The sequence below is a fragment of the Ursus americanus genome, chromosome 12, assembly GCF_024610735.1.
Source record: "Ursus americanus isolate L20-20 chromosome 12, mUrsAme1.1.p, whole genome shotgun sequence".
In the NCBI taxonomy this organism is placed as follows: Eukaryota; Metazoa; Chordata; class Mammalia; order Carnivora; family Ursidae; genus Ursus; species Ursus americanus.
In genome coordinates this window covers 61,893,947-61,915,592 of record NC_142138.1, presented here as the reverse complement: position 1 = coordinate 61,915,592, position 21,646 = coordinate 61,893,947, and the positions used below count along the sequence as shown (strand labels likewise).

The 21,646-nt window shown below is 35.1% G+C and overlaps 1 protein-coding gene across 3 annotated transcripts in view; it reads left to right on the top strand.

Moving 5' to 3' along the window:
* The window catches only part of TRIM33 (tripartite motif containing 33), a 124,218-nt gene extending 106,483 nt beyond the window's left edge, over window positions 1–17,735 (top strand). For 2 of the 3 annotated variants that reach the window (XM_045801450.2, XM_045801452.2), the window contains exons 17-20: window positions 350–424; window positions 2,134–2,286; window positions 3,700–3,750; window positions 3,830–17,735. In XM_045801450.2, coding sequence (XP_045657406.1) covers window positions 350–424; window positions 2,134–2,286; window positions 3,700–3,750; window positions 3,830–4,042 — 492 coding nt within the window. In that variant the 3' untranslated portion in view covers window positions 4,043–17,735. The remainder of the gene's footprint in view (window positions 1–349; window positions 425–2,133; window positions 2,287–3,699; window positions 3,751–3,829) is intronic. The other variant, XM_045801451.2, reaches the window with a different exon arrangement.
* The last annotated feature ends 3,911 nt before the right edge of the window (window positions 17,736–21,646 follow it).

Below are 21,646 nucleotides of genomic sequence, written 5' to 3'. Positions count from 1 at the left end.
AAATTTTTGCGCAGATTGCTATATGTTGCTTTTATGCCTCCTTTCCATTTCTATAAAGTCAGTAGTAGATAAATTACCTTAGTCATCGTCTAAGAAAAACACTCTATCTTCAATAAATTCACTTAAAGTAGAACAGAAATTCATTTAAAGTAGAACAGAAGATCGTCTCAAAACTAAATGGGAAACAAGATGGTTTTCTCTGGGTATGTGTATTTAGTTAGGTAAGTCAATATATAGGAGGCATATGTTCAGTTTGTTGTAATAATGCTTTGTAGTGATAAAGTTCTCTTAAGAATATCTTATTAAGGGAAAAACATTTCATGTGTTTTCCTTTTTTTGGGGGGGCCAGAAATGTGAACGTCTTCTGCTTTACCTCTATTGCCATGAATTGAGTATTGAATTCCAGGAGCCAGTTCCTGCTTCGGTGAGTTGTTTACTTCAGGACATCTTTGGTGAAGAAGCTTAGTGTAAGACTTTAGAGTATTGGCTCTGGCCTTGAGACTTCTTGTCTCAGGCTTCTTGAATAATCTCAACCTCTCCAAGGTTCAAGTTTTCTTTTCTAATACTGTTGCTTACCCCATTTTGGATACTCCAAGAACACATAGGATACCTTTATAGAATGTTTTAGCACAGTACCTGATAATGATTTAAGTACTTAATCTGAAATTTTAGGGCTCTATGGATGTGTGATTCACTTGTCAGAAATTGCAGTTTGTTTTTTAAAGGTTTTGTTGTCATGAAAACTTACTGAATTTAATTTCTATGTCCTCTTTCACTTTTAAAATGGACATAAAGAATATAGGTGTAATGGAAGGAATCTTGGACCAAGAGTTAGAAGACTTAACTTCTCCCAGTTCTGCCATTAACCAGCCTTAAAACTTTGGGGAAATTACTTAATTTTCTGCCTCTACTTTTTTAAATGTACAGTGGGAGTACTGGACTGAATTATTTCTAAAATTCCAGTTCTATGATTCTAGGCTCTGTACCTTGGGGAGAAAACAATCTCTATGTAAGTATTAATTTGAATAAAAATGTAAAATTGAATCTTTCACACTGGCTCTTATCTTATGAAGATAAGCCCTCTTTATGAACAGTCAAGATTAAGAAAGGACTGGAAATTTTGCAAGTCAGTACTCTTTGTTTATCTTAAAGGAGGCTTTTGTAAGGAATAGAAGCTCTCAAGTCCCATAGGAAGAGGAACATCAGGGGTGCTCAGAGCTTCATAAATGGAATGAGAATATGCTGCACACCTTTGCTCACCATCATTTGTCGAATTAAGATATTGTTGAATACCAGGCCTGTAATAGAATGTTAAATAGGGGACTTGTTTCCTGGGTAGGCTCAGAAATGAATTTTAAAGCACAAAAGGCCTAGACACAAGGAAGATGTTTTGTGCAAATAGTAATCATCTGACACTAGGAAGTTTGTCTTCAAGTTTGGGGACTTGATGTTAGAAAGTGACTTTCAAAACATTTCTTTACAGTAGAAAATAACTTTCAACATTTCTTTTCATGAACTGTTTAAATAGCTTCTCCAAGTTCAGTTGTTTCTCAGGGTAACAGATTTTTGGCCAAAAGTTGGGGCCAGAACTCTCCCTAGCATGATCACTAAAGGGTTAATAAAATTTTTCTCGTGTTACACTCTTTCTCCCTCTGTTGTTTTATGTCCACAGTTCTTTGTGATATAAAGTTATAGCCTCTAAAAGATAACAACATTCTAATAATAATAATAATAATAATAATAATACATTTTGTTCTTTTTATTTTTTCTTTCCTTTAAAAAAACAAAAACAAAAAACTCTTCACGAGTCATAATATTCGGATGAGCCAGATGTGTTCTAACACTAATGGTTGGCTACCCTTGCTGATCCAGGTTTCCTTACCACAGATAAGAGCTTTGGGGTCTTTACCAACCATTAAGATTGCCACAGATTCGGAGTATGATTTGGTTTTTATGATATATGAATGGGGCGTAAGATTTAAAATACCTTCACTATACCTAAAATTTGTAAGCAGCTGACTTAATAATTAACATATGTTGTTTTCTAAAATCAATATGCTATGCATTTTCAAATAAAACTGTTTGGCATTTTTGGAAGAATCCTTATCTATCCTTATTTATTTGTTTCTTTAGATACCAAACTACTATAAAATTATAAAGAAACCAATGGATTTATCCACCGTGAAAAAGAAGCTTCAGAAAAAACATTCCCAACACTACCAAATCCCAGATGACTTTGTGGCTGATGTCCGTTTGATCTTCAAGAACTGTGAAAGGTTTAATGAAGTATGTTAGCTTCCAAACTATAAAGTCTTGGATTATTAGTTTTTGTTTTTTTCTTGTGTTTTTTTTTATTATGTTTTTTTCTGCTAAGAGATTTTTCTAATTTGATTCAGAAATTTTTTTCTGCTGCAGTTCTGTCAAAAGTAAAATTTGATTGCATCCACAGCTCTGATGAAGAAAGTTTACTGTGTATAATTTGAAGTATATTGGATATGCCTTTTTGAACAAGTTTAAGGGTTGAGATATACTAGTATAGAGAGTAGTCTGTAGTCAAGTATATGGGAAATGATTATAAATAGCTTATATTTGGGGTACATTTAGGAAAGGCATTTGTACTGGTTCCTTTGATTTTATTATTAACTTTGGTTAATAATATTAACCTATTAAATGTATTATTAACGTAGGTTAATAATATTAACCTATTAAATGTAGAACCCTAAAATCATAAACTAATCTCTGGTGGCTCATCTTGAATAGTAGCCCAGAGTATATAATGTTGAGTTTTCTGATCTCAGCAATATGAATTTTATTAACTTTGGTTATGTAATTTTTTGAGGATAAGGATAGGCTGTCCTTGAGGAAAAAATATATGACTCACTCCTTCAAGGAAATTATGTTTTGTTTTCTTTGAGAAAAGGCAAGTCTCTTATTATTAGGGAAGATTTTCATTTTCTAGGAGAAGAAAATGGAATTGGATAAGAATCTATAAAACCTTTGGAAAGAGTAATAGTAAAATGTCTTCTTTATTGCTGATGAAATTTGGTGTCATATGACTTACTAAAAGGTCATCGAATCATTTAAAGTATACTCATAGCTACTTCTGGAAGCATCTGGGTGATTTTGGAAAAAAAAAATCCTTGTAGGTTAAAAGTATAGTTTAGCAGTATACCACAGAGAGTATAGTAAAACCTTACTTACTTGAAGTTAAATTGATATAGTCCCATTTTTTGTCTTACTTTCTAATCCAGTTATTTTCAAATAAATGTGCTTTTGTGAATTATAGCTAACATTTGTGAGGAAAAAGACACATTTTATCTGCTTTAGTAATAGTTAAATAATTTATGGTTAACAAATTGCCATACAGATAGAATTCTAAGTGGTTTGTTGATGGTTTGGCAGGTTTTGAAAAGCAGCATTTCTTATATGATTAGTTTTTTTTTGTCTTAATTAGATTGATGTATTCAGTCGACCTCCATTTCAAGATAGCATTCTTGAGGTTTCACGGTAGCTTTAGTAACAGAGCTTTGTAAAGAAAGTGGTTCCATGTTCTGTAGAATTTTAGAAAGCACTAAATCTGGTTATAGCAATTTGTTCCCCCTAGTATGGCTGACTTTCGTCGCCAATCCTATACAGTTTCATAACTTTAGAAAGGATTATAATTTCCCTTTTTTTTTTTGACTCTGGTATCCTTTTTAGATGATGAAAGTTGTTCAAGTTTATGCAGAAACACAAGAGATTAATTTGAAGGTAAGCTTTTCAGACCATGCAAACTTGGTGAAGGAATATGCATTACCAATAGGTGAATATTCCTATCTTTTGCTTGCAGGCTGATTCAGAAGTAGCTCAGGCAGGGAAAGCAGTTGCATTGTACTTTGAAGATAAACTCACAGAGATCTACTCAGACAGGACCTTCGCACCTTTGCCAGAGTTTGAGCAGGAAGAGGATGATGGTGAGGTAACTGAGGACTCTGATGAAGACTTTATACAGCCCCGCAGGAAACGCCTAAAGTCAGATGAGAGACCAGTACATATAAAGTAAAGTGACATGAACTTAAATAATTGTTTAAAAAAAGAGAGAGAGAAAAAAAACCCTTTTATTTAAGTGTTGCTGGAATATCCTGCCTACAGTGGGCACCTCCTTGAAGAAGCTGATAGCTTTTACACAGTATTAGATTGAAGTAATGGACAGAAGTCACTTCTTGTCAAGAAAGGGGGAGAGAACTCTATTTGCAACTTTAAAAGTAAAAACAAAAAGCAAAAGTGAAATGATTTGAAGATTTCTGTTACTAAAGAGGATGGTTCTTTAGAATGGCAGACGTTGGTGATCATGTGGAATTGATTGGTGCAGGATGCTGGGTGTACAAGTAAATACTTGAGGGTCATGTCGTTTGATAAATTGTCTCTTTGGACGAGAGTACACAGCTATTAAAAACAACTTTCATGCCTCCCCTTCCACACACATACATACTGGTTTGTTTTCTAGGTAAAATCAAAGTTGCAGATTCCACTTTCATGTCAGTGCAGATGTGCATTGAATCATGCCATTATATTTTTTCTCACTTCAGTGCTGTTGGGCCTTAGTTTTTATATTGGTTTAAAGAACTCAACAGTAGTTTTATTTTCTATTTATACCTAGAGTCTAGGAAACATCACTGATCATCATTTAATCAATTTTAATGATCTGCTGAAATAAATATGGTAACTTTCAGTGGCAGATCATATAGTAGTCATTTCCAGAAAAACACTTCCACAGAATTGCACTTCCCAATCAGATCATCTGATCATACAGTTACTCCCCTCAAAGGCAGAATGTGTGTTTCAAAATTAATCTAGTTTTCTGTACATTTAAATTTGATTGAGAAGGTGACAACTGGCTCTTATCCAGTCTTCCTTCATATCAGTTTTCTGATAGACCACTATTGGCAAACAGTAATCTGTCAACTACCAAATGTGTAAAATTTTCTGTATTTCACTTTGTCTTATTTGTAAATAGTGAACTGAAACTTCTGGCAGATCAGCAACATTTGCTGAGCCTGTTTTTTAAGCTAATGTGTATTCTTACTAATGTTCCTATCAAGAATGGATTTGTAATATATGCTGTCTATTTCTAATGTTCACATTCATATTTTGAGGTTCTATCTTATTTTAATAGAGAACAGACTTCTCAGAAAATCTTCAGAAGCAGCTTATTATTAAATATCAAACTATTGAAATAAACCCGGTGGGGTTAGATTACTCATCTGTCCACCAAGTGGGACATTTGCATGGACTGGGGGCTTAACGGACTTAGAAGAGGCCTGTAAGTAAATCCTGAAAATGAGCCAATCCCCACTTGAATGGTTACTGGAGTAAACCCACCATTACTACCCTGAGTTCAGCCCCTGAGGCAGATAAACCACCTTGGCTTGGTTTCATTTTTCTTCTCTTCATTTGTGATGCTCAGATCCAAGATGTGTGTTCTAGACTGTGTACAGGCTTCTCTTTTGTTGAATTAAAAAATTTAGTCCTACTTTTGTATGGACACCTTAGAATATAAAGTGACCAAAATAGAAGACTTGCCATTAGATATTTTTCAGACGTCAGCAGATTTGTGGCAAATCATTTGCCTTTTTAAAACTTCAGCTTCTGCAGTTCAGACAGTAGACTACTCAGTAAAAATTATTTGACATAATTGTCTGAGAGGTAAATATTTTTTAGTGCATATTGAATCAAATAAAGTGCTCTAAAGAAATTATTATACAAATTCCTTTGGGTTGTTTTTCTTTTCTTGACAAGTGTTGGGGGTAAACATGAATGTTATTCAGGCCTTCTGATGGTGTATGTAAGTGGTGTTGATTTTATTACTGCTGTTGACTTCATTCTGTGGCTTCCTTTTAGCTTCCTTTTCAGTTTTGTTATAAGTTCAGCTTTAAAACTTACACCGAAATGTTTTATCATGATTTTTAGTCAAATTTCAGGTACCTAAGAATTGAGTTTTCTTACAAGAGGGAGAGAATCATTTTAAAATGCTTTATTTATGTGCATTTCCTTTTTTCCCACAACATTTATGATTTCAGTTTATCAGATGTATCTAAGGGCACGTTTTGGAAAGCGATGAGTAGCAGTATAAAATTCCTTTTGTCAAGCCATTGATTTCTAATATTTTATACTTGCTCTTCAGATGAATCCTTTTCATGATTCTTAGATAAGTCTTTTATATAGGTTCTACCAATGGGGGAGAAACTCAATTTTAGTTAAATATTTATTTCTTGGTATTTGGGGCCTTAAAAGATAATGTGTTCCCTTAAAGATATCTCTGTGTTAGGTGGAATTTTTTTTTTCTTTTAAGATTGGTTTTTTGAAAAGCCACTTTATTGTCAACATTTAATAGGCTCCATTTCTGTTAACTGAAGACAATTGCTATTACTGAGGATTTACTATTAAGTAAATAGCTATCAACAAACCACCCTTAAATGAAGGTTTAGATTTCATTGAAGCTTTTTTCTTGTACACTGATCAGTGTGTTCCTAAGCTGATTTGTTTAGCCACTATCCAATATAACTGTTAGGAAGTATAAAAGCTTAAATTGATATTCAGATGTCTTCACGTCTTTCTGTTAATTTATGTTTCAAAACAAACATTGAATATCAATTTCTGAAGGTAGTTTAATACTCTTTCTTTGTTAAAAGGCAGTATTTTAAATTTGGAGATGTTAAATGTTTCCTTAAAAACTTGCAGTTTTGCAGTACTTGAGTTCCCATCTCCCATCAGAACACTAAGAACAAAGTGTTCCTCAGTCTGTTCTGCTGGCCTAAATTTGTATTTTTTTTTAGCACTTGGCTCAGCTGATTCACTGAGTAAAGGAATTGTTTTGCAAGGTGAAACATGTACATGTTCCAAAGTGTGGTTAGATTGTAGGTCATGCTCTATATAGAAACATCAAATCATTACCACAGAGAGATGATAAGGCATTGGATCCTCTGTTGAAATTATTCTTTTTGGAATCAACAAGGTACTTTCTGACTTTTATATCTTCTATAAAGGAATTTTAAATAATTTTAAAGTCAGTTAATTCTCATTTTTTGTTGTAACAGTTTTTTGAGATTTTTAGTTAATCCAAAGAAATAATGCTTTTAAGTAGAAGCAAAAGGTTTTATAGTGTGCAAATTGTAGGTTTACCAATTACCTCAGCAGGTGTCCTGCCATGTAATTATTAGTGGTTAGTGTTAATAAGCCAGTAGATTTAGGTCTTCTGACTGTGCCCTTGGATTTTGGCCTACCATATGTTATTGAGCAATCTCTTAGTATCCAAAATGGGAATAGATGCTGTGGCCCCCTCTCCCTTGGCCTTTTAAATCCCTTACCCGTTCCCACTCACAACACAGGAAGTATAAAGATCTCATTTCTTGTTGAAGTCAACACTGCTTATTTGCATACTCAGCATTGGATCGGTGAGTAGTTTTATAAAATCCACCCACTCCAACTCCCCTAATTAAAACAATCAGATTCTTAATTCATACCATCTGTATTAATAATCTGCTGAAGATGATCCAAGGTTTTCAAGGTGTATCAGTTTGATCTTGAACTGAACCTGGATGCTTTCTTTTATTTTTCTCACAGTTCTCTCCTCCTTGATAAAGCAATAACACTGCTTTAAGTATGTTGCCTAATAGGCATGTCATAGTCTTCTCCCGGATGGTGATTTTATAGGAAAGTTTGTATGCATATCACCCAGTCTATCTTTTAAAAAATAAGAAATTTAAATGTATGCTGGAGCTTATGACAATATATTGTGGCATTTTATTTTAAAAATTGGGGAAAGTTGCATATTTTTTTAAAAGTAGGTATTTGAGTAAAAAAAAATTGAAGGTACTTTTTTAAGAAAAAAAAATTTATATGCCACAGTTTACATAGACATTTCAGATTTCAACATGTACTCTTGGATATAATGGTTTCTTTTACTTGGCCAAAATGCATGTAAAGCATATCTTCCATCTTAGTTCCCTGTGTTTGCCTTCGTGGTCTTTTATATATTTTTTATTGTATCTGAGAAAATTATCTTCAAAAATAAGTCAATTTGGATATATTTGTCATAATCATACTACAAAATGTACAAAATTAAGTTTAGCCCTTTTCTAGCAAGTAATCTTTAAAGTCAAAAATGTTCTTCTTTTAAATTCACCAAATTTGTATGTGGGAAGGCACACAAATGATTTTGTAGGTGCCACTGCAATATTCCCTTTCAGGTGTGGCCTAAATTTCAGTCTTAAGAAGGAAGTGCTTGTCTGCTCCTGGTCTGAAAAATGTAGGCATTTACTATGTTTTAAATCACAGCGAAACATGTACATAAGCCTATAAAAACGGTATGTGCAATCTGAAAGCCTGTTAATTTTCTATGTAGACATACACACGAAAGGGTTAAATTCACAGCCTTACTAGTTCCTTGCTTCCAGTATTTCAACTGGTCTCTTCCCCTCATTATTATTATTATTATTATTATTATTATTATTATTATTACTACTACTACTACTACTACAACTATTATTTTTGCACATAATTAACTACCCTTCAATATGATTCTTAAAGAAAAAGTGCTGTTTCTGTGGTATTGTATTCTCTAAATAATCATATTTAATTTTTTAAAACAAGGTTGCAGTTTCTAATTGTTCCGTTCCTGTGTTTTTTGCTGGTGTGTATTAAAAGCAAGAATTTCTTTTTCATGGTTATTTAATACATTAGCTGCCTGTAAATATTTCTTGTTATAATGCTCTGGAATGTGTTGTAGAAGTTGTATTAGATTAGTTTAAAGCCTTGTTTGAAAGCCACATTGTTTTGGTCATTTCTATTAAATTAGAAAATTGAAAAAGTTTGCAAATGAATTCCTTTTTTCCTCCTTTTTTGAGTTGAGATTTAATCATTTAAGTTTATTTGAAAAATGTATACTGTGTGCCAGACACTGGAGATAATAGAAGTGAACAAGATAAAATACAGTCCCTGCCTTCACAAGTGTTTAGACTATATATGAGAACAATGCGTGTTATGATAGGGATCAACACAGAATATAGTAGGAACATAGAGGAAAGGATCTGACACCAAACTTCACTGATCAGGGAAGTGATCTCTTTCATTCATAAAAATATGATGATGGGGGGACCAGGCAAAGAGTGAAGAGAGAATAAAATATAGAAAAGTCTGAAAATGAAAGGGAATATATATATTTATTTATTTACTTATTCCAGGACCTGAGAAGTTCAGTTTGGAGTAGGGTGTAAGTTGGAGCAGTAGAATGCTAAGCTGGGGAATGGAGCCAGGGTCCTTTTTAAGCAGTGACTTGAAAGTCATGTTAAAGGATTTGGGGCTTTCACTGATGGCAACAAGGAGCCCCTGAAGAATTTTAAGAATTCTTCTTAAAGAATTCTCCAAGAATAGGACTTGGAGAGCTGATATAATCAAACTTGCCTTTTTGGAAGTTCGTTTTAAACTGTGATGAATGGATTATGGAGAATATTGGAAGTGGAGAGAGAGTTGTCAGCTGTGAGTAATCCAGATGGGCCCTAAACTAGCTATTCGTCAGTGTAGATGGAAACTAGCAGTCAAAATTTAGATTTAGAAAGTAAAACAGACCAATAATTGAGGCCAGGTTGTCCTTACCTTAGGCATATTTTATATGACACCTATTAAAATAATAAAGAGTAGGAGAAAGGAATAGATTATGAGTGGAGGGGAATTAGTTCAGTTTGGGGGGTATGTTGAGTTTAGGGTACCCGTGGAAAATTAAGGTGCAGGCGTCCATGGTTCTGGTGCTCATGAAAAATAACTGGGCTGCAGGCAAAGCCTCTAAGATCCATCAGGAATCCTGTCTGTCTTATTTGTCACTGAAAATGGCTAGCACATGATAGGCATTCAGCGAACACCTGTCAAAAGTTGAGCCACTAGCAAAATGTTAACTAAAACAATGTAAGAAATATGATATTGCCTAGGAAAGTTATAGAATGGAAAGAATAGGATACTTATGATAGCGGAGGAAATATTTAAGGAGTGTATATTAAAAGAAAGAAAAGATTCTATAAGAAGACTGGAATAGTCATGGAGGAAAGGCAGAGGAGCCATAATGGAAGATGAGAGAGGTTTCATAAGGGGTTTCAAAAGAAGTATCATTGAAATCAAGTGTTAGAGCAAGAGATGAAGTAAAGGTAAAGTGGGCATGGAGTTGAACAATATAGAAGCCATAGATGACCTTGGAAGAACTATTCCATTTTGAACAGCAGTAAGAATACAGTGGTTAGATAAATGATTGAGTATAGATTGTTTTTCAAGAAATTTGATTTTGGTTTTTCTTTAGGTTATGCAGAACTATGGCCATGAATAACCCAGTGAAATATCAGAATGGAAATACCAAATTGTGACCTTTCTGGATGCATTTTGTGTAGTGGAACAATCATGAGTTTTGACCGTTGGGCCACTTGAACCCTTTGGTTTAAACTGGTAAACTTTGTTTAACCATTTACCTGTATGAACTCTAAGTTTCACTTTAATTATTTGTGAAATGAGGACAGTTGTATCTAGCTCCTGGAATTAATACGGACAAGAGGTCATTTATAGCACATGATTGACTGACACATGGTAAATTGTGATAAGGAAACATTTAGTTTTCTTTTTTCTTGTTTCCTCTTCCTGCTATTGCCATGAAAAGGGGCAGGTTAGAAATGTAATTTCTCCCTTTTTACTAATGAGATGAGAAAAAATGTAGATGCAGGACCCCAGGGTTTTCAAATCTGTCCTCAACTCTTAAATATTTAGCTTGTCCTTCACTAATTTGAGACTGGAGTTCTAAACTCCAGCAAACACCCATATTAGCCTCTAGATTTTTAAGAAATAATACATGCAAAAATGAATTGGTAGGATACAACACCTACTCCAAGGTTTTGTCTCAAGCTTCCCCTTTTCATGGCCTTAGGTAGTGGTAAATATGTCTCTGTTCTTTCATTTATAAAGTTGTTACTATTGATGATCTGGAAAGGCAGTAAGTAGATAGTGACATCTGTTTCTGACAATATGGTAGACTGCATGCACTGAGGAACCCTCCTAATGGTATAAAACATCTGAAATGCTGGATAAGAGTCGTTTAAAAAAAACTTTAAAAGTATTGCTGAGCTAGCAAGGAAGATACTCAAACCTGTAGCTTAAGTCCTGGGTTGTTTTTTTTTTTCCTTTGTTTTTTGTTATTTTCTTTTTTTGTAAGCGTCTGGCTTAAGCTTTCATTGGCAAGGCATCCATTTCAAAGAGAACTCTCTGAGTAAACACATTGCCAGCCACACAACTAGATAAAGAGCCAGACCTCCTTCCCCCAAGGAGGCTCCTTTGATTTACAAATCTTGGTTGATTTTGGTAAATGACCATTTGAGCCGCTTGTCTTCTCCACACTTTAAATAATTCCCGTTCTTCTGTTTTAAATTCACCAATAAGGGGGTGCCTGGGTGGCACAGCGGTTAAGCATCTGCCTTCGGCTCAGGGCGTGATCCCGGGCGTTCTGGGATCGAGCCCCACATCAGGCTCCTCTGCTATGAGCCTGCTTCTTCCTCTCCCACTCCCCCTGCTTGTGTTCCCTCTCTCGCTGGCTGTCTCTCTCTCTGTCAAATAAATAAATAAAATCTTTAAAAAAAAAAATTCACCAATAAGGAGTGAGCGCATGAAACCTAGACCTCTCCCCAACTTCAGTAAATGAGGAAACCCTGGTCTTGTGTGTGCCGCCCCCCCCCCCCATCTCCCCCTACAGCCTTGCTATGTGGGCCCAGATGTACCGTGTAATTTCCAGGTCTTGTAAGTAATAACTTTTATTTCTTCAGTTTCCTGATGATTGTTGCTGAAGTGTCTTGCAGTCATAATAAGAACCACAGAGGCCCATCCAGCCACACCATTAGTTATTGGTAGGTTGTGACTACAAAACAAAGTTCCACTTTATCACCTGTAGCATTTTTACCAAAAATATTTGACAGTCTAATCATGTGAAATAATTAGACAAAAGTGCAATGTAGCACATTTACAAAGATGCCTGGTGTGAATTTTTAAAGTAACTGTTGTGTAAAACAGGTGGGGAGACTGTTATAGATCAAAAAACAACATGTAATGGTAGCAACTGGGTGGCACAGTTAAGTGTTGCACTCTTGGTTTCAGTTCAGGTCATGATTTCAGTATTGTGAGATCAAGCCCTGCATTCGCTCTGCGTTCAGTGTGGAGTCTGCTTGGCTTTTTCTGTCCATCTCTCTCTCACTCGCTCTCAAATATTTTTTTAAAAAATCGTGTAATGTGCTTGGATTTGATCTTGAATTAAATAAACCTAGCAGTTAAAGCCATTTTAGAGGCATCTATGGAAATTTGTATATGAATTCTTTAATGATATGGAATGTTTAACTTTCTTAGGTGACCATGGTTTTTTCCTAATACAGGAGAATGCCATTTTTCTTAGGAAATGCATGTTGAAGTATCTAGAAATGAAGTGTCATTCTACTTTCAAATGGTTAGACCAAATGGGTGTGTGTGTAAAATATATATACGAGATCATGTGAATGTGACAGAATAACAACTGGTAAATCTTAGTGAAAAGTAGATGGGGTGTTTATTGTTATTTCAAGTGTTTGAAGACTTCAGAGTTTTTGAAATAAGGTTTAGTGGGGTGGAACGAAAAGGGTGAATCCAAAGAAGTATTGAAAAAGACAGTTGCTCCAAAGGCTCTGCCAATCCTTGTGTCCTAAAGACTTTGGAATAGGCTAAGCTTTAAAAGGGAGACAGAGCATAAGGCCAACATAAAGGTGAGGTTAGAGTGAGATACTCTTCCAAAACCTGGTACCTCAATATATGATACAGTCAGTGAAAGAATGACCCAGAATACCCTACCTCAAGAGAGGAGAGAAAGAAAATTGAGTGGAGGAAAGGGGGGAGAAATCTACCCTTAGAACTGGTGTCTTAAAATGGATTTGGAACCAAACTTATACTACTAGTCGGAATACTAGTCAGAAAAATACTAGAATACTAGTCAGTAAAGCTAAGACTTAAAGTGGTATCAGGTTAGAAGTGTTTTCCAGGCATTTAAACAAGTGTCAATATAACTCTTTTAAGGAAAGCACTTCAAACCTGAATTTTCAGATAGTGTTATAATAATCTTGGACTCATTCAAAGTCACAAAAATGAGAAGTCATTATTAAAAAATTAGGAGAAAGCAGAATCTGACCTGTAACGATGGCAGCCATTGGAATTATTGGATGAGTATATTCAGACATTGAAAAGATTTTAGTATCTCTAAAATCGGGATGACATTATAGTATATTGGCTATGTTACTGGTATAAAAAGTGGTGTATCCTTTAATACTTGATGGCTTAGATTCAATGAAATACAAAATGCATAAGGAATAGAAGAATGTCTAAAAATTGAGAAAGAACGAGAGACTATTAAAAATGGTGGAGGTGGGGATAACGGGTGCATGGGAAGAAAAATGATCAGTCGGATTTGAGAACGAAGCATCTAGACAAAAACATACAGATAAAAGAAGACCAAGATGAAGAAATTACACAGAATTCAGTACAGTACAGAGAGAGAATATATGAAGTTCAAGGTCACCAAGAGCATGTGGTAAAGGCCAATGAACATCTTATAGAGTACTGGAAGGATGATACAGAGAATGGTTGTGGATGATATTGGAGGGTATTTTGTCTGAGAACTTTACCCATTTGCTTAAAGTTGTATGTCAGCCTTGTGGAGTTTAGAAATTAAATCAACATCTAGACATACTGAGCTAAGTTCTGGAAGATAGACAAAATCTAGGACCTACAAAAGTGGAAAGTCAGAGCTGACACTCTTACAAGGCAAACCACCAAAAATAAGTTTAACTTTAAAAGACCAAGAGAAGACTTAACTTGTGAAGTTCACAGGAGTTAGTGCTTACAGTTACTTCAGAACAACAATGAAAACCAGAAGACAGTGGGATAATATTTATAGATAGGGAAAGCTGTCAGTCTAGAATTTTGTACCCAACAAAACTACCAAGAAAAAAGGATAAGGTCATTTTGAATAAAAAGTGAGAGCTCATTGTTAACATAACTTCATTAAATGAATTCTTGGTTTATTCCTGGAAAAAGGAAGCAAAGAAGTTCAAGAAGGAATGGTGATCAAAGAAAATGGTTAATGAGGGTAAACTAAACTTTATAAAGCAATAATGTCAATTCTTGAGTTAAAAGGTGAATCAGATGCCTCACAGCATGACAGTGTGATTCTGCTTCCCTGCTTCCAGGGAAAATGGTGAAAATCAACAAAACAAGTGAAGCCTCTGGAAATGGACCTATGAGCAAACAGCAGATGAAGAAACATCTGTGCAAAGAGGTGAAGAAGCATCTTTTCAAGAAAACCTATGAAAATTCTGTAGGGATGGTGAGAGTTTGTGACGTTTGAATCAAGGCTTCTTCCTAGCTCTTTACTCCAGCTCAGCAATGTGGAGAGTCCAGACTGCTGCAGCCAGAATCATTAGGCTTTGTCTTTCTCAACTCCCAGGTGAAGGGCTATCTTCCTGGGAAAAGCAAGACATGAGTCTTTCTCATCCTGTCCCAGGTGCCTGTTGGGGTGAAGGTTCAAGTGAGTGTGGTTGAGAAGTGTGTGTGTGTCTGGGGGCTCTTATTCTATTCAGCCCCCACTCAGAGGACGGAGGCTCTACCTTGGGTATGGCATGCTTAGAATTACTGGGACATGGACCACCTTTGTCTTAGACCTTTGTCTTAGCACATGAGGTGGTTCCATACCAGGAGAGACAAGTGAGAAGGCCTCAGGCTGCTTCCCCTCTCCCTCCACTGAGCACTTAGGGATGTCACTCAGAGGTTTCACATTGTTCCAGCTAAGCCCTGGCTTTGAGATTTTAACTTGAGAGAGAGGCACTTTATGAAACTGATAGCCCCAAATCTCTTCCAAAAGGATGGACTTCAGTTGTAATAGAGTGTGGCCAAATTCAAACATGAGGACACAGCACTGGAGTTGTGATAAAAGGCAACTGAAGAGAGATTCAGGGTACAGTGCAAACTGTAGGTTAGCTACTTTGCAGGAGAAAACTGGGAAATAAGCCCAAAGGAGGCATCCTGAAATTATAAGAATGTCACACACAGATCTCAGTAACTATGCATTTAAAAGGAGCCAGAATATGATTAGATTAGTTTATAGAGCAATTTATGCCCCACAGCATTGTTGAAAATAATATAGCAAGCTGGAAATTATGAGAATTTAACAGTTGGCCTGGTCAAAAAAACAATATGGGAATTCTATGAAACCATTGTCATCCCAGGGAAATTTACCCAAAGCTATGTCTTCTCGAGGAGAAACATCAGAGGCTTAATGCTGGGAGAGAGGAGGGAGTACACTTCACTAAACTAATGCAGCCAGTCACTAAACAAATAAAAATGACGGTCACTTGGGGTGGAGGAGAGGAAGGACCAGCTGCTATGTTATTTAAAATCTCCATTTCCCAACAAATACTCATGCAAAGAAATAGAAAGTTATAATTAATATGCTGGAAATAAAGCAGGCAATAGAAACTGTGAGAGTAACAGGATGTTGGATTTATAAGAGAAAAACTTGAAAGTAGTCACTGTAAACATGTTCCCAGAACTAAAGGAAACCATGGTTAAAAAGTAAATGAAGGTATGATGTCAGTGTCACATCAAATGGAGAGTTTCAATAAAGAGGTTGATATTAAAAAGAACCAAATGAAAATTCTGGAGTTGAAGGATGCCTTGGTAGCTCAGTCGGTTAAGCATCTGCCTTCAGCTCAGGTCATGATCCCAGGGTCCTGGGATTGAGTCCCGCATCAGGCTCCTTCCTTGGCGGGGAGCTTGCTTCTCCCTCTCCATGCCACTCACCCTGCTTGTGCTCTCTCTCTCTGACAAATAAAATCTTAAAAATTCTGGAGTTGAAGTGTATGACCGAAATAAAAAATTCACTAGACAGACTGAACAGTAGCTTGAGCTGGCAGAAGAAAGAATAAACAAACTTGAAGATAGATCAATAGAGATAAAAAGAAATGGAGAAAAATGAACGGAGCTTCAGAGAAATGTCAGATGCCATCAAGCACACTCTGACACATGCATAATGGGAGTACCAGAAGGAGAGGAGAAAAAAAGTAAAAATGTTCAAAGACATAATAGATGAAAAATTCCGCAAAGTATTGCAAAAACAATAACATAAGACCACATAAATACTTATTACCCTCCTCTTAATTGATATAAAAAGTGGGACTGTATAAAACATTATATGGTGTATCATTGGGACCATAAAGAAATGTAATATATATGTATTTGCTAATAGCATAAAGGAGGTGGGTAGGAGCGAATTTGTATTAGCCTAAGGAAATTACTATAATTGGTAAGTTAATAATTATAACTATTTGTTGGATTTGTAACATCAAAGATAGTTTATATTTAGCAATAATATCACAAAAAAGGAGGAAACAAATAGAGCTACATAAGGGTAATGTTCCTATATGGAATTAACCTAGTATAAATCAATAGCTCATTCTGATAAGATGTGTATGATAAAGCCTACGAAAATAAAACAGTGAAAAATTCCTTAAAGAAATTAAAATACTTCAAAAAATATTCACTTGAAGTGAAAGAAAGCATTAAAGGAAATAGAACAAAAAAGGCATGAGACATAGCAAAAAGTAAAATCATAGACATCAACATAATAACATTAAATATGAATGGATTAAACAATTCAAATCACGGAGATTGTCAGACTGGGTAAAGAGACCTGGTTCAAGTATATACTGTCGGCAGGAGACACACTTTAGATCAAAAGACACAAATAGATTGAAAATAATAGGAGGAAATGTCATATCCTGCAAACAGCAATCACAACAAAGCTGGAGTGGCTGTATTTTAAGAGAAAATAGGCTTTAATACAAAAGTTCGAATGGGGCACATTTTATAGTGATAGAAGTGTCAATTGACATCAGGGAGATCTAACAATTCTAAACATATATACACCTAATAACAAAGCACCAAAATATCTGAAAACAGAGATGAAGGGGAAAATAAATACAACAATAATGGTTGGAGAATTCAATATCCTACTTTTCAATAATGGATAGAAAGCTAGAACAACAAAACAGAAGATGAACAGCACTACAAACTAACTGATCTAATAGACATTTGTTGAACACTCCTTCTAACAGACAACAGATATACATTCTCTTTGAGTGCACATGGAACATTTTCCAGGATAGGTCATGTGTTAAGCCATAAAACAAGCCTCAATAAATTTAAGAGAATAGAAATAGTGCAATGTATGTTGTTCAGCAACAGTAGAATGAAACTAGGAATCAGTAACAGGAAAAAGGTTGAGAAAATAAAAAATAGGTGGAGTTACTGAACACAACTCTCCAAATAACGAATGGGTCAATAAAGAAATCAAGGGAAATCAGAAAACACTTAGAGATGAATGAGAATGACACATTACAGAAGTTATTAGCTTCAGCTAAAGTAATGCATAGAAGGAATTTTATAGTTGTAAATGCCTATGTTAAGAAAGATTTCAAATCAGTAACCTAAACTTAGAAATTATTCTTTAGAAATAAAAGAATTATAAGAGAATACAATGAACAATTGTATGACAACAAATGAGATAACCTAGATGAAATGGATGAATTCCTAGAAAGACAAACTAAAACTAAGGAAAAAAAGAAAATGTCAATGAAGTAGTAATTAAAAAAAAAAACAAACTACCCATCAAAAAAAGCACAGGCACAGTTAGCTTCACAGCTTAATTCTACTAAGCATGTAAAGAAGAATTAAATTATTCACTTCCAGAAAGAGAAAAGAACACTTCCCAACTCATTTTATATTGGCCTTTATTACCCTGATACCAAAACCAGACAAGCCATCACAAGAGAAGACTACAGACCAGTATCTCTCATGAATATGGATGTGTAGATCCTTAACAAAACATTAGTATACTGAATGAAGCAAAGGAAAGAATTATACACTACGACTGAGTAGGATTTATCCTAGAGATGCACAGTTAGTTCAACATCTGAAAATCAACGTGTAATACATCAGATGAATACAATAAGAAACAACAATTACAAGATCATCTCAGATTCAAGAAAGCATTTGACAGAATCCAAAGCCCTTCTGGGATAAAAACACTCAACAAACTAGGAATAGAAGGGAACTTCCTCAACAAGATTAAGGGCATTGATGAAAAATCCATAGCTAACGTCAGACTTAATGGTAAAAAATCGAATGCTTTCTCTCAGTCATTAGGAAAAAGGCAAGGATATCTGCTCTTACTACTGCTCAACGTTGTACTGGAATTTCTAGCCATGACAATTAGGCAAGAAAAAGAAATGAAAGCCCTCCAAAATGGAAAGAAAGAAGTAAAATGATCTCTATTTGCAGATGACAAGAACTTATATAGAGAAAATCCTAATGAATGCACTAAAAATCTATTAGAACTAATAATCATGTTCAGCAAGGTTGCAGGATAAAAGACAATATACAAAATGTTGTGTTTTTACACACTTGCCATGAACATTCTGAAAATGAAATGATGCCATTATAATAGCATCAAAAAACTTAGGAATAAAGTTTAACAAAAGTGCAAAATTTGTACTCTGATAACTACAAAACATTGAAAGAAATTAAAGACCATCTAACTACATGAAGATCTCATGTTCATGGATCAGAAAACTTAAGATTTCAGTATTCAAACTGATAATGGATTCATTGTAATCCCTATCAAAATCCCAATCGATTTATTTTGTAGAAATTGACAAGTTGATTCTAAAGTTCATTCAGAATTTCAGGGAACCCAGGATAGCTAAAACAATCTTAAAAAAAATAAAATAAGAGGCCTCACACTTCCCCCATTTCAAACCTATCTACAAAGCAATATAGTAACACACACTGGTACTGGCACAAGGACAGAAAGAGATTATAGTGGAATAGAATTGGAAGTCCAGAAATAAACCCATACATGTATGGTCAACTGATAATTGTTAACAAGGGTGCCAAGACCATCCAATGGGAAAGGAACAGTCTTTTTAACAAACGTTAATGGTTCAAAAAAAACCCTGTTAATTAATTATTCACCTGGATAGCCACAGGCATGTAAATATAAGCTAAAACTTTTGGAAGACGACATAGGAGAAAATCTTCATTACCTCGTGTTTGGCAAAGGATTCTTAGATGTGATGCCAAAAGCACAAGGGACTACAAAAAGATACATGACTTACCAAAATTAAAAATTTTGTTCATCAAAGGACACCATCAAGAAAGTAAAAAGACAACCCACAGAATGGGAGAAAATACAGACAAATCCTATATCTGATAGGGGACTTGTATCCAGAATGTATACTTTTTTTTTTTTTTTTTTAAGAGAAAGAGCAAGCCCATTGCAGAGTCTGATGTGGGGCTTGATCTCATGACCTTGAGATCATGACCTGAGCTGACATCAAGAGTCAGATGCTCAACCGACTGAGCCACCCAGGCGCCCCTGTATAAAAATCCTTTACAATTCAATAATAAAAAGACAACCCAATTAAGAAATGGGCAAAGGATCTGAATAGACATTTCTCCAAAGAAGATATACAAATGGCCAATAAGGCCATGAAAAGATGCTCAACATCATCCGGGAAATGCAAAGCAAACCATAATAAGATAGCACTTCACACCCACTATGATGGCTGGAACTGAAAAGTCAGATAATAACAAGTGTGAGTGAGAATGTGGTGCAATCAGAATCCTCATACACTGCTAGTGATTCGGAATGTAAGATGGTTCAGCTGCTTTGGAAAACAGTCTAGTACTGTTCAAACTATTAGGAGTAGGGTTTACCATATGATCCAACAATTCCACTTTTAGTATATAACCAACAGAAATGAATACATATGTCCACACAAAAACTTGTACACAAATGTTCATAGCAGTATGGCCAAAAGTTGGAATAATCCAAATGTCTATCAAAGACTTATATATAAACAAAATGTGGTTTGTTTATTTATTTAAAGATTTATTTATTTGAGAGACAGACAACATGCATGTGATTTGGGGGAAGGGGTGGAGGGAGAGAGCCTTCAAAGAGATTCCCTGCCCAATTTAGAGCCTGATGTGGGGCTTGATCTCATGACCCTGAGATCATGACCTAAGCCGAAACCAAGAGTTGGACACTCAACCAACTGAGCCACCAAGGTACCCCAAAATGTGGTATATTTATTTATACAACGGAAAATTATTTGGCCGTAAAAAGGAATGATGTATTGACACGGATGAACCTTGTTATGGTAAATGAAAAAGCCAGTCACAAAAAATCACATTTCAATATGATTCTATTTATATAAAACATCCAGAACAGGGAAATCTATAGAGACAAAAAATAGATTAGTGGGTGCTTGGAGGTGGGGATTGATAACTACAGTGTTTGGAGTTTCTTTTGGAGGTGGTGAAAATATTCTATAAATGATGGTAGTGATGATTGTACATATCGTGAATATACTAAAAACCCTGAATTATATACTATAAAAGGGTGAATTGTATGATATTTGAAATATCTTAATAAATGTATTGTAAAAACCACCATAAACAATAAAACTAAACTACTGATTAAAAATAGCATATACATAGGAAAGGGGTACTCAGAACATTTTAAGGGCCTTGAGTTGTTTGACAGTGGAGTGAAGATTGGTCACTGTTGGACCTTGAGTTAAACATGCGTGCTGAAACTTCAAAGGCAACCTTTTAAAAAGTGTAAATACAGAGTGTGTAACATACATAAAAGGAAAAGGGAGAGAGGGAAAATCTTAAAGGAAGGCACGGGAAATAGAATAGAAAACACAAAACGGAATATGCTGGAAATAAATCCAAATATTAATCAGTACATGTAAACAAACCAAAATGCCTAGTGAAAAGAAACTGTCAAACTCCATTTAAAAATCCACACAACTGCTGTTTAGGAGCGATATCCCTAAAACAAGGCTCTCAGAAAGACTGAAAGAAAAGTTTGCAAAAAATACACCAGGTGAAAACTAACATTCACCATATAATGACAAAGAATAAATACAAGTAGTAAACTTGCAAGCACATCATAAATTCAAAACATAAAGGAAGGATTGGCAGAACTACAAGAAGAAATGGAAAACTCCACCATTTTAGTCCTTGGTAACTGATAGGTCCAACAGAAAAAATACTATCAAGGTCAGTGAGGATTTAGAGAACACAGTATCCAGGGCTAGCTAATGTATCGTAATGGAAATTAGAGTAGCGGCTGCTTCCGGTGGGGAAGGTAGATGTACTGAAAAAGGTTGGAAGAGCATTTTCAGGCCATGAAAATGTTTTATATCTTGATTGGGGTAGTGTTTACAAGAATGTATAAATTTGTCAAAATTCATCTAACTATGGGTGCATTTTATATAAATTACATCTCAAGTTTATTTTAAAAGAATAATTTCTTAGGTTTTTTTTTTTCCTCCCTTAACTGTTCCCCTAAAGATGTCATTATATCCAAGCTACTACCAATTCCTAGCTCGTGATGTGGTCCTGAAATACTATTCCCACTAAAATTAATCAGATTTTCAATGAAATGATTGATTCCAGTTTTGGTGTGGTAAATGTATAAGACAAGCCTGGGGCATCT